General features: G+C 57.1%; 3 protein-coding genes across 5 annotated transcripts in view; all 3 read right to left on the bottom strand.

The window, feature by feature from the left end:
- The window catches only part of RDM1 (RAD52 motif containing 1), a 4,666-nt gene extending 4,396 nt beyond the window's left edge, over nucleotides 1–270 (bottom strand). For both annotated transcript variants that reach the window (XM_042837491.1, XM_042837490.1), the window contains exon 1: nucleotides 173–270. In XM_042837491.1, coding sequence (XP_042693425.1) covers nucleotides 173–259 — 87 coding nt within the window. In that variant the 5' untranslated portion in view covers nucleotides 260–270. The remainder of the gene's footprint in view (nucleotides 1–172) is intronic.
- Nucleotides 271–410: 140 nt separating this feature from the next.
- On the bottom strand, nucleotides 411–3,737 carry LOC122170546 (somatotropin). The gene is made up of 5 exons (XM_042837495.1): nucleotides 3,728–3,737; nucleotides 2,656–2,816; nucleotides 2,110–2,226; nucleotides 1,669–1,830; nucleotides 411–647 (listed from the first exon to the last, which is right to left on the bottom strand). Exons 1-5 carry the CDS (start codon nucleotides 3,735–3,737, stop codon nucleotides 447–449), a joined length of 651 nt encoding a protein of 216 aa, XP_042693429.1. The 3' UTR covers nucleotides 411–446.
- A 2,407-nt stretch (nucleotides 3,738–6,144) lies between these two features.
- On the bottom strand, nucleotides 6,145–10,602 carry CD79B (CD79b molecule). 2 transcript variants are annotated; one of them, XM_042837483.1, is made up of 6 exons: nucleotides 10,416–10,602; nucleotides 8,859–8,900; nucleotides 8,212–8,523; nucleotides 7,611–7,729; nucleotides 7,324–7,365; nucleotides 6,145–7,024 (listed from the first exon to the last, which is right to left on the bottom strand). In XM_042837483.1, the coding sequence occupies exons 1-6, from the start codon at nucleotides 10,480–10,482 to the stop codon at nucleotides 6,926–6,928; spliced, it is 681 nt and encodes a 226-aa protein (XP_042693417.1). In that variant the 5' UTR covers nucleotides 10,483–10,602; the 3' UTR covers nucleotides 6,145–6,925. The 2 variants fall into 2 exon arrangements, with proteins under 2 accessions (XP_042693417.1, XP_042693416.1); XM_042837482.1 differs by lacking the exon at nucleotides 10,416–10,602 and having other exon boundaries at nucleotides 8,859–10,377.
- Between the last annotated feature and the right edge of the window lie 953 nt (nucleotides 10,603–11,555).

Here is an 11,555-nt window from a genome sequence, read left to right as displayed (position 1 = left end):
CCCAGGCCTCAACCCCAGCCCCAGGCCCCGACTGCAGGTCCTGACAACCCCAGAGTTCGATCCCAATCCCAATTTCCACCTCACCCCCCCCCCCCGGCCCCCAACCCCAACTCAAACCCAGCCCCAGCCCTGAGCCCCAGTCCCCACCCCCAGGCCTCAGCCCCATCCCCACCTCCAGGCCCGGCTGTGGCTCCAGCCCCCACACCAGCAATGTCTGCGCGCTGCCCGCAGGCACCCGGAACTCCAGCACCTCCGCCATGCCCGCTCCTCCTTCCTCCCTCCCCTTTACCAGCCCTCAGCCCGCCCCAAACCCTCCCTGCGTCCCCAGCCAGCAGCCAGCAGACAAAGCTCAGCGTTGCGGGATTTTATTCCTCGTGTTTTTGGTGTTGGGGTGGAGGGGAGGGGGGGGAATGGGGCCGTCAGCCGCGTCGCGGGCGCGGGGAGCCTCAGATGTTGCAGTTGCTCTCCCCAAAGCGCCGGCACTTCATCACCTTCAGGTAGGTCTCCACTTTGTGCAGGTCCTTCTTGAAGCAGGACAGCAGCCCGTAGTTCTTCAGCAGGGCGTCCTCGCTGCGCAGGTGGATGTCGAACCTGTCGTAGGTGGGTCTGAGGAGCTGCGGGCCCCGCGGGCTGCGGTCCTCCAACTCCTGCGGGATGAGAGGGCTGCGGCTGAGCGAGGGGCTGCTGGCGAAGTGAGGCTGTCTTTGCTCCTGCTTTAACAGTGAACAAAGCTCTGACCCAGCCCTGGGCATCATGGAGCTGTGAGCTGCAGCCCCTGCTCACCCCGCGTGGCTCAGGACTGTTTGGGGTGAGTGAACAGTTCTGGGTGCTCTGGGTGCTCAGGACCTGCACTCGTATCAATGGACGGCAAAATCTGGAAGCGGTGCTGCGTGTGGAGCTGCAGCTGGAGTGTGATGGGATCACGGTGTGGTTGGGTTGGAAGGGACCTCAAACTGCAGGACTGTGGAATCACAGCCTGGTTGGGTTGGAAGGGACCTTGAAGTTCGTAGTACCATTGGATCACAGCATAATTGGGTTGGAAGGAACCTCAGAGATCACAGAACCATGGAATTACAGCACGGTTGGGTGGGAAGGGACCTCAAAGCGCCCCCAGTCCCACCCCCTGCCATGGGCTGGGTGCCCCCCACCAACTCAGGCTGCCCAGGGCCCCATCCGTGGCATTGAGACCTCCAGGGAAGGGGCACCACAACTTTTCTGCACAAAAATGTCAGGACAGAGGGTCTGTTTGCTCCCAGGCCTGGCTTTTCTAGTTATTTAGGGTCTATAAGATATAAACAATTGTCCGTGCTCATGTGGCACAGGTGTGGGTCTCTAGCTGTGGTGATGCTGAGCACATCCAAGAAAGGATTCTGACAATAAGCAACATCATTCAAAATAGCAAAGCGAAACTTCATCATGGAGCTGTTAATGTTGGAAAGACCCAAAGCCCAGCCCCAACCCACCCCCACCGTCCCATAACCACGTCCCTCAGTGTCACATCCCCACGTTCCTGGGACACCTCCAGGGATGGTGAACCCCCCCCAGCTCCATGGGCAGCCGTGCCAATGCGTTAAGAACAGCCCCTGTGAGTCTGGGCCCTGCGTTCACCTAAATGTCAGGGAAGAGAGAAATATCCGAGCGCAGGCCCCCATCAGGACGCAGACTTACCCTCATCAGGGCTTGGATCCCTTCTTCCAGGTCCTTTAGTTTCTCAAACACTCTGTCTGAGGTGCCGAAAACCAAATTGTTTGTGAACACCTTGCTTAGGTATTGCACGGGGGTCAGCCAGGACTGGATGAGAACCAGTGAAAACCGAAGCAGCTCCATGTCCTGAAATTACCAAAGGATTTCAGAGCTGTGCAGTGAGGTGTTCCTACAGTGCTGCTGCGTGCCCTGCTCTCCCTGAAGCAGCCCGGAGGAGCTGAGCGCCACCGCTCAGACCTGAGTCCCTTTTCTGAAGACTTTATTTAGGGTGGGAATAGGATTTCCTGCCCGACCTGTGTCTTTCTGCACGCAGGGTGTGAAGAGTAAGAATCCCAGGAGAGGAGCCACGTGGAAGCCCTGTGTTCCATAGAGCAGCGCTGTGTGCGCCGGGGGGAGACGACTCACCGATTTCTGCTGGGCGTCATCCTTCCCTGTGGGAGCCGGGATGGTTTCCGAGTAACAAAAGGCGGCCTGGGAGTTTTTGTTGGTGTACCTCTGGTCCTCTGGAATGTAGGTGCGTTCCTGTGGAGACACCCCAGAGACACTCAGAGCGTGTAGAAGACGAGAGAAGAGCACGGACTCTTTCCTCTCTCTTTCCTGGCAGGTTGCAAGAAGGAAACGTGGGACACGATGTGCGTCTCTGTGCAGGACAGGCAGGGGGGAAAGCGGAGCACAGCACTGCTGGACTTACGGATCTGCTCTCACTGAGGCAGAGGGCTGAGGTGAGCACAGAACACACGGACAGGAGCAGGGGACTCCATGCAGGAGGAGGCAGAGAGCCGTGGGGAGGGCGGGCTGGTCGGTCGTCAGCTGTCCTGCCCCATGCAGACCCTTCCTCCTCCTCAGGAGACACTGACAGCTGAGAAGTCTTTGCTTGCAGGGATGTAGGCAGGGTGGGAAGCCACGGCGCACTCCTGGCAACATCAAGCTAACAAGACGGCCAACACTTACGAACTCTTTGTACGTCTCAGCAGCCAGGAGGTGGAGGTGCTGAGCCCTCAGCACAGCGTTGGCAAACAGGTTGGAGAGGGGCATGGCAGGGAAGGTGGCAGCAGCGCCCTGCGGCAGTCCCAGCGTGAGCACAGCAACGAGGAGAGGAGAAAACCACGAGCCTGCAGCAGAGCAGAGAGGAGACGGGTTGCAGGAGAGGGGTTACCTGTCCTTCGGTGGCACCTGGGGATCAGTGTTGCGCCCACCTGTGAGTGCAGCCCCCCACAAAACCCCATCCCCTCTCACTGGGTGCGCCCCTGATGCTCAGGAATCATTGTTGCTCCATGGAAACTGGAGTTCATCCCTTTGCTTTCCCCTCATGTTTTTCAGTAGGTTTCACCTTCCCGAGCAGAGCACGGGGCGCCCTTTGGTGCCTGAGCAAACAGGGTGGAGAGCAGTGGGTGAGGAGTGGGAACGGCTCAGCTGAGCCCCTGCACCATGCTGCTGCCACTGCACTGCCTCCACTGGGACGAGAGGTGGTTGCATTGCCTGCGCTGTGGCTCCCTGGGACCCAGCTAGGATCTGGAGGTCACTACCAAGCCTGAAGGTTATTAACCCTTCACATCAGCTCACACCAGTGTCCACTTACACAGGTTAATCTCAGTGGAGGTGAACTGGAGTGGAGGAATGCTCTGGAGCCTGCAGGACTTGGACAAGTGCAGGATTGAATTGTTATCTTTGAAGTGCCTTTCAACCCAGGCCATTCTGAGGGTCTACGATTAGACATCACCCTGATCTCTGTTCAGAGCCTTGGAATTGAGTTTTCATATCCCTGGCAGCACATATGATAGCGATCACTGTTAGAGCTCTGCTTTGCCTCGTTCTCTGTATTCTGCCCCTTGCCAAGGTTGGGCTCAGGGTTACCTGACTGTTCGTGGTATGAAGTCGCGCTGTAGGGAAAGATGTCCTTTGTCACTGATCTGTAAGCTGCCACGTTTTAATTCAGAGCCCCCCGGCGCTGCCCCACCATTGCGTCCCACCACCCAAAGCGCTTTGATGGCGCGTCTGTTAAAGCTGAGGTAAAGCAAAGTACCTGGAGCCATTCCTGCCAGGAGAGCTGCTCGGGAGCTGCTTGAGCGTTTCCTCCTTTCATCCAGGTGATGATGCCAGGTCAGACACCCCTTATATAGGGGGCTCTGTTTAAAATGGATGGGGCGTTCGCCATCGCTGCCACCTCTCCATATCCCCTCCTTGCATAAATGCAGATGTGCTCGCCATGGTGCCACCTCATTCTAGTCATTTATACGGAGATGGAAAGGTTGGGGAGGATGTTTGCCTGGGGATAAAATTAGTGCTGAACTTTTTCTTCATATTCTGCTGTTTATTGCAACCAGAGGTTATATCACCATTGGAAAACCCATCCCAAATCTGTTCTGTGCTTACACGGTGAGATTTCCCACACAGGTAGAAAATACAGCTGGTTTTCCTGCCTGGTTTTTCTGCCCCACAGTTCACGGGGCCGGCAGGGCAGCGCAGGGGACTTCTGGCTTAGAGCAGGTGGGATGGTTCCCCATGTAGTGGGGTTAGGATGGGTGTTGTCAGAAGAGCTTCCCAGGCAGTGCTCGCTTGGATCCACCTGCCCATGCGGAAGCCAGTGGCAGAGCTCTGGGACGTCTCTCAGCTCCTCCTTTGGACAAAGCTTTGGGGTCAGGCGATGGCAGTGATCCCACAGCCTTGTGCTTTCTTTGTGAGAAAAAACTGGCAGTCAGCTGCTTTCTGCTTCTGCCCGGTGGGAATGAGAGCCGGCTCTGCATTAAGCAGAGGAGCGGTGTGGAGAGGAGGAAGAGAAGAAGGGGAAGAGCAGGAGCCCCAGCACGCCTTTCCCCGAGCCGCACGAGGCGGAACCTGGGGTGGACGACTGCAGGAGGGCTTTCACTCCCCATAGGGCACCGACAGCACTTTGCCCCCCTGGCTGTGGGTCCAACCTGCCCCTGGTTGGGCTCTGATTTCCAAGAGCAGCATCATCACCGCAGCGCAGGGTGTGAGAGCTCGTTAATAAACGAGCTGTTCCGAGAAGCCCCGCGCGTAAATGTCAGTCCCTAGAGGAGAGGGAACAGTGGGTCCTGCAGCTATCAGGTATCTGGTCACCCAATAGCCAGCAACATCTGGGGGTGTTTTTCTGCTCCGGGCTGTTTAAATATGCCCATGTTTGTCAGAGGTGAGCAGAGCAGCAGGCACCCCGGCTCTGCTGCTCTTAGCAGTGAAGCCACAGCAGCGGCACCGAGCCCCGCTGCCCTGCTGCCCCTGCAGCCCTGTGAGTAAAAGCACAGCATGAAAAGCCAACACTTTCTATTTTGCAGCCAGGAGATGCCACGTTCCACGCTGTGCACTGCCCTAGAGGGCCGTTTCCCCCCCTACTTGCATTCAGTGGGGCAGAAGGCGGTGTGTCACTGAGATTGCATGCCACTGCCACAGTGACAGTTGCATAAGCAGCTCTCAGATATCAGCTTGGCATTCTTCTGCCTTTCACGTGTCCACGTGTGCAACCAAAGGGTCGTGTCAGAAAGCAGCGTGACGCTCAGTGTCCTCCAAAATCCTGTTCTTATTTGAAAGAAGGAATCTTCTTCCTTCCCGTTTCCTTCCCTTCCGTTTTCCTTCCCTTCCCTTTTCCTTCCCTTCTCTTTTCTCTTTCCCTCTTCCCCTTTCCCCCTCCCTTTCCTTCCCCAGTGGTCCCACATCCTCCTGCTTTGCTGCTCGTGCCCCAGCAGTGTTTGGACAGAGGAGGCGATGTTCCCTGCAGGTGTGTGTGCGCCCAGCCCCCCCCCAGTGCTGGATACGAATCAGGCCATATCACAGAGCCTGGGCTGTACATACCGGCCCACACTTATTTACACCGACTGCGCTTTAAATGCAGACCTGTTTCAGTATAAAACTACAACAAAACCCCTCTCTCTGCTTCCTAGAAGCTAATCTAAGCGTTTAAAATAACGCAGCAATGCAGAAATATTTATTTGCTTCTGACATTTCAAAGGAAGCTGAGGCCCTGTGCTAAGAGCAGCCGGGCAGCAGAGCGGAACTGGGGTCACTGAAACTGCTTTTGTCACCAGTGGTTTCCTCTGCAGGTGCAGCTGCAGGCCCTGCGTGTCTGCGTGGCTCTGCTCGTTGGGTGACTTGTTTACAGAGCAGAGAAAGCAGTTGGGTGCTGGGAAGGCTGAAACACTCTCCTTCCTCTTCCATTTCATCGCTGGAAATGGCGCCGAGGGCTGAGCCCTGAAATCCTGCACAGCTTGGGAACCGGGGCTCGTTTCTCCCTGCTGAGCAGCCCTGTTTCCTCACGGTTTACCCTCAGGCTCTGCAGGCTGTTTCAGGAAGCAGCGCAGTCCCATCTGCTTCTCCTCCGGCCGAGGCGCAGTGAGCTGCCCGCTGCAGCCGCCCCGCGAGGGACCTTCAGCCCATTGCCACCCCAACACCCCCAGCACCAGGGCTGGGCACAGTACAACACAGCTTGGATGCCTGCAGGCGTGCAAGGTGGGAATTCACCCTGCACCTTTATTAGGACTTGAAAGAGCAGTTGGACGTTTGCGTCCCGCTATTTACATCCTTCCCATCGGTTCTCACCGGGCGGACAGCCCTGTGACACAGCTCCTCCTGGAGAGGAGCAAGCCCTCCGTGTGCCCGTTGTCTCCCTGGTCTTCCCTCAAGTCTATGGGATAAAACAAGGCACTTGTGGAGGATCCTCCATCTCAGACAACAGCCAACTTCGTCAACTTCCAGCTTGGCCAACTGGACACGTCTGTGGCTTGAGAGAGAACGCAGTGGCCCCAGATCTGCCAGCCCCACGGTGCTGCTTGCATGGCTCCCCTACCAGGAGCACGGGGCTGTGGGGGGGTCTCAGAGCCCAGCAGGGTCCTTGCAGCGTGGGGGGGAATTGTGTCTGTCCATGGGGTCACCAGCATAGCACCTTGGTGGCAGTAACAATGCCACAGCTCAGCACCGTGGTGTGGGGCTGCCTGGCATTTGGGGCTGCTGGGCTCTGAGGTTGGTTCCTAATATCTATGTAGGGTTTTGGGGTTGAGCAGTGGGGCAGGATGGGCAGCAGCCAGGGCAGGACAGTCTCGCTTGCGCAGCTTGGATGCGACCAAGCAAGAGCTGAGAGGCAGCAGGACCTGAGCTCTGTACAAGGCAGCTGGAGGTGGTGGCACCAAGTCCTTGCAGGTCCGTGGTGGCACCAGTGTGGTGCTGCCATGGGGTGGTGCTGCTGATGCCATCCTGGTGGTGGGGGCAGCACCCCTCACTCCTCTCCTGGGTGCTCCCCAACTGTCCATTTGGCCTTCATGTCCCGGAAAGGAGTGATGTCCTCGTAGGTGGCAATCTGCTCCACCTCCAGGCCCTGCCAAGAAGGAAGAGGTTGGGATACGAGGAACCCCCAGCGGGGATCCATCCCTGGAGTGTTTCCCCAGGGAAGAAGGCAGCTTCTGGGATGGGAGGAGATGGTGATAGGTGGATGAACGTGCACAGATCTTGGCTTGGCCCGTATCCACAGCTCTTTATGGCCAACGTGCATCAAGCACTGGGGGTGAACGTGCCCCGTATGCCCTAAAAGGCTGGTGGCAGACACCCAGGAGAGCTGGCTAGTCCAAGGGTCAGGCTGATTTTGTAGAGGTATTTTGATCATTCATGCAGCATTACCTCATAGGTGTGGTCTTCCTCGGGGCTTTCCTTTCCGTCACCCTATGGAGAAGAAAGTCACGGGCTGAGTGTCACCAGCACAGTGTGCTGTGGGGTCCTCCATCCCCTGCCCCAAGGCCAGGTCCCACAGCCCCCACAGGCAGTCCCACACCCCCTGAAATGCTCCCATTCAATGGCCCCAAACACAGTCTTGCACTTGCTGCCTTGCCCAGGCCGTGGGGCACCACCGGGAGAATGGCAGTGCCAAAACCAGGGACGGCCCCACTACTGGGGATGCTGTCGCTCACCTTTTCTAGGAAGAGGAGCATGGGGACGCTGATGAAGATGACCAGCAGGATGGTCTGGATGATGATGATGGTGTCCTTCAGCGTGTTCCTGTTCTGGATCTGCTGGATGTTGCTGCGACCTGGGAGCAGCAGCACAGGGAAAACCCCGAGTCCCCTCTCTGTGCCGCGCTCCCAATGGCTGGGGACACAGAGAGGAGGGGAATGGGACGATGTCCCCTGGGAGAGACCAGAGCACTGCAACCTGCAGGGGCTGGCATCGGGGGCCAGCTCCACCATGGGACGTCCTGAGCAAGAGCAGGAGCAGGGAGAATGTGGTTTGTGCGAGGAAATGTCTGGGATGTGTCTGTGAGATGGGCAGACTGCGTACAAAGAGCCACCTGCTGTGTGATGCAGCACCCACTGCTGATCTGAAGCCCATGTGGACAAACCCGTGTGGACAAACCCATGATGGCCATCCCAGACAGGATGGCACATTTCGTGCGTCCAACACAGGGAGAGCTGGGTGCACAGGAGCGTGATGTAAGGTTTACAGAGTTGGGAAAAAGGTGAAAAAAAATGGAGAAGCAAGGGAAGTGATGGAAGCGATGGGACTGCCACTCACTCATGACTCTGAGCTCCGTCCCACACAAGTAGGGCTGCCTCTTCTCCTCCGTGAGGTTCTTGCTGTCGCACACGTAGATGCCGTTGTCCTCGTAGCTGATCCTGAAGATGGTGAAGTTGATGTAATCGTTTGTACTCTTGATGCTGAAGCGATCGGAGCTCTGATCCAGTGCTTGGAACTCCTCTCCATCCGCCGGCGCTTTGTACCACTGCATGGCGTGGGGCTGACGGGTGTAGCAGATGAAGTGGACAGGCGTGTTCTTCTTGGCAGCCATGTAGCGTGGGTGCTGCCACAGCCCGAAGCACCCGCTGCCTACGGGGGACACGGGTGGGCACGGCAAGCCGGCAGGCTTTGAGTGCAGACTCATGGTTTTCTATGGGAGCGGCTTCAACGGAATGGTTCTTGGTGCTCCCACCCCTCTCTTCCCGCACCTCGTTGGAGGTGTGCTCCCAAATGACAGCCCCGTTATCAGAGAGGCAAAGCGGATCCGACTGTGTGCCCATGTGGGGTTGGGGATGTGCCACGGAGGAGGGCACAGCCTGGAGAAGGGCTTTGGGGCACCTCCAGCTCTGCTGGGGACGGGCAGCCCCATGGATGGGAGGCACCGTGGGGACGTGGGGAAGAGCCCGACAGGTTGGAGGTGTTACCTGTGCTGTTACTGGTGCTGTTCCCGTCTGTTGGGATCCCACCTGTAGGATAGGAGAAGGGGCCTGAGAGAGTGGACAAGGGCCCGTGTAGGACAAACCCATGTAGGACAAACCTGCGTAGGACAAACCTGTGTGGACAAACCTGTGTGGACAAACCTGTGTAGGACAAACCTGTGTAGGACAAACCCATGTATGACAAGCCCACATAGACAAGAACATGTAGGACATGTAGGACTGTGTAGGACAAACCCATGCAGGACAAACCTGTGTAGGACAACCCTGTGTAGGACAAACCCATGCAGGACAAACTCATGTAGGACAAACCCACTTTGTACAAGCCTGTGGAGGGCAAAACCGTGTAAGACAAACCCACGAAGGACAAACCCATATAGGACAACCCCATGTAGGATGAGCCCTTGTAGGACAAACCCATGTAGGACAAACAAGCCCTTGTGGGACAAACCCATACAGGACAAACCCACGTGGAGAAGCCTACGTAGTACAAAGACTTGGACAAATCTGTGCAGGACAAACCCACGTATGATGAGCCCATGTGGACAAACACGCATAAGAAATTCCAGGTGGGATGACAAGTGCTGTGCATGCCCACCCCATATGGGACAGCATGCTTTGGAGCATCAACCAGGACCTATGGATACAAACCCTTCTACGCCCATCCCGTCTCCCGAATTTCCTCTGGGTAGGCAGATTTCTGGATGAGATCCCACCCAAACCTGCCTTTGCTACTCAAACTGGGGACCCCCAGCACTGCAGGCACCCCGGTTCCCCTTGCTGCAGCTGGGCAGGAAGCACAGCTCTGTTTACTGCGTCGCTTCAGTGCCCACCTCCATCTGCTCTCTGCCAAACCCCACTGACTCCTCGCTGTGCAACACACGCAGCCTCCAAAGCCAAAGTCCTTGTTGCAGCGAGTCCCTCAACGCCACCCCAAGAGCTGTAGTGAAACCTGGTGACCAAAACCCTGCAGGGCTCGAACGGGCACCCAGCAGAAGCCCTTTGGGGGAAAGACCCCCAAGAAAGGACCCCCAGTCTGAAGATGGGGTGGGAGCTGCTGCTGGGTTTGGAGATTCTGCTCTGAGCAAGAGGGGGAGGAAGGGGACAGGAGCCACCTCCCGGCTTGGAACGCTGATTCTGCCCAAACAGTTCCACCCCCAAAAACCTTTTTGCTCCCGTTTCTCCCCCTCTCCTTGCTGCTCAAGCTCATGGAGCAAAGGGAGGTGGCTTGGCTGCGGCTTCAGCACTGCGTTGGCCTGATTTCTTCCCGTACTCTGATCTCTGAGTAAATGGTGAAAAAGAATCCTTTTTTCTGCCCCTTGGCCACAAAGGCTCCGCTGCTTCCAGCTGCCCACCAGCTCCCATCGCCACCACCCGCACCCATGGTCTACCTTCTCACATGACCACAAACTTCAAAGCAGATCCACTTGGATGTGGTTGGCTGGATGGAAGCCTGTTGTGCACGAAGCGTAGGGACGCGTGGCGCTGCATGCGCTTCCTCACCCCTACGACCCTCTGCAGCACGGAGCCCACGCTGCTGCCTACCTGCAGCCACAGCCAGCAGCCAGAGATTGGCCTGGAGCACCCACAGCCTCCTGCAGAAATCCCCCATCTTCTCGCTGCGGGCGGCAGGACAGCATCCAGGTCTCAGCCTTTGCACGGCGTTGCTCCGACCTCCGCACTCGAAAATGGCGAAGTGCTGCTCTGCGCACGGCGCTGCCTTTCCTGCTCATGTAAATGGGCTGCAGCGGGGACTTTCCTTTGGGGGGGTGGTTTTGAATGCAGCGCAGACGCTGCGGTGGCCGTCCCTGTGCTGGGCAATGCCAACCCTGGGCTTGCAAAGCTATGAGGGGACCAGAGCCGGTGCTGTCCCTATGGCGAGCCCAAGTGAGGCAGGATTTGGGAACAGGCTGCCCAGGGAGGTGGGGAAATCACCATCCCTGGAGGTGTTCCAGAACCGTGGAGATGTGGCACTGGGAGGCATGGGGGGGGGGGGGGTGGGGGGGGGCTGGACTTGGAGATCTTGGAGGTCTTCCCCAGCCTGAATGATTCTACACGTGGGCACAGATGGACGGGTTGGGGCTGGAGATCTTGGAAGCCTTTTCCAACCTTAACGACTCAATGAATGAGCGTGGTGGGATGGGTGCACCTCCAAGATCCCCAAGTCCAACCCCAACCTGTCCCTACCACAGAATCATTCAGGTTGGAAAAGGCCTCCAAGATCACCAAATCCAACCTCCTCTTCCATCCTGGATGATTCTCTAAGTGGGCACGGTGGGGACGCGCTGCGCTTGGACTTGGGGATCTCGGAGTCTTTTCCAACCTTCACAGTTCTGTGGTTCTGTTTGGGGACGTGGTTTAGCAGGCTTGGTGGGGATGGTTGATGCTTGGACTTGGTGATATTAGAAGTCTTGTCAGTCTAAAAGATTTTGTGGTTGTATTGTTCTACGAGTGCACGTGGTGGGGATGGGTTGGTGACCGGGCTCAATGGTCCCAGAGGTTTTTTTTGACTTTAATGGTTCTACCATTGCACCCCAGGGCTGTGCCCACCTCTTGGCTTTGACTCAGATCTGTGGTTCCCCATCACTGTGCCACAGTGAATCTCCAAGTGCAATGCTCTGTGAGTGAGCACTGGGCTGTAACTCCTTGCAAAAACACCTTGGGGTGCTTCTGCCAGCCGGGCTG

The sequence above is a fragment of the Centrocercus urophasianus genome, unplaced genomic scaffold, assembly GCF_019232065.1.
Source record: "Centrocercus urophasianus isolate 14NV4802_14NV808 unplaced genomic scaffold, USGS_Curo_1.0 seq_715, whole genome shotgun sequence".
Classification (NCBI taxonomy): Eukaryota; Metazoa; Chordata; class Aves; order Galliformes; family Phasianidae; genus Centrocercus; species Centrocercus urophasianus.
This window is presented reverse-complemented; position numbering and strand designations above follow the sequence as displayed.

Bases quoted from the DNA above. Each gene is read 5' to 3' on its own strand.
- LOC122170546 (XM_042837495.1), bottom strand. The intron at 2,227-2,655 runs GTAAGTGTTGGC...GTGTCTCCACAG, and splicing joins CTGAGACGTACAAAGAGTTC to GAACGCACCTACATTCCAGA. The intron at 648-1,668 runs GTAAGTCTGCGT...CTCATCCCGCAG, and splicing joins GGATCCAAGCCCTGATGAGG to GAGTTGGAGGACCGCAGCCC.
- CD79B (XM_042837482.1), bottom strand. From the start codon at position 9,462: ATGCACAGCACTTGTCATCCCACCTGGAATTTCTTATGCGTGTTTGTC. The intron at 7,366-7,610 runs GTGAGCGACAGC...TCTTCTCCATAG, and splicing joins TGCTCCTCTTCCTAGAAAAG to GGTGACGGAAAGGAAAGCCC. The intron at 7,025-7,323 runs GTAATGCTGCAT...CCTTCTTGGCAG, and splicing joins AGGAAGACCACACCTATGAG to GGCCTGGAGGTGGAGCAGAT.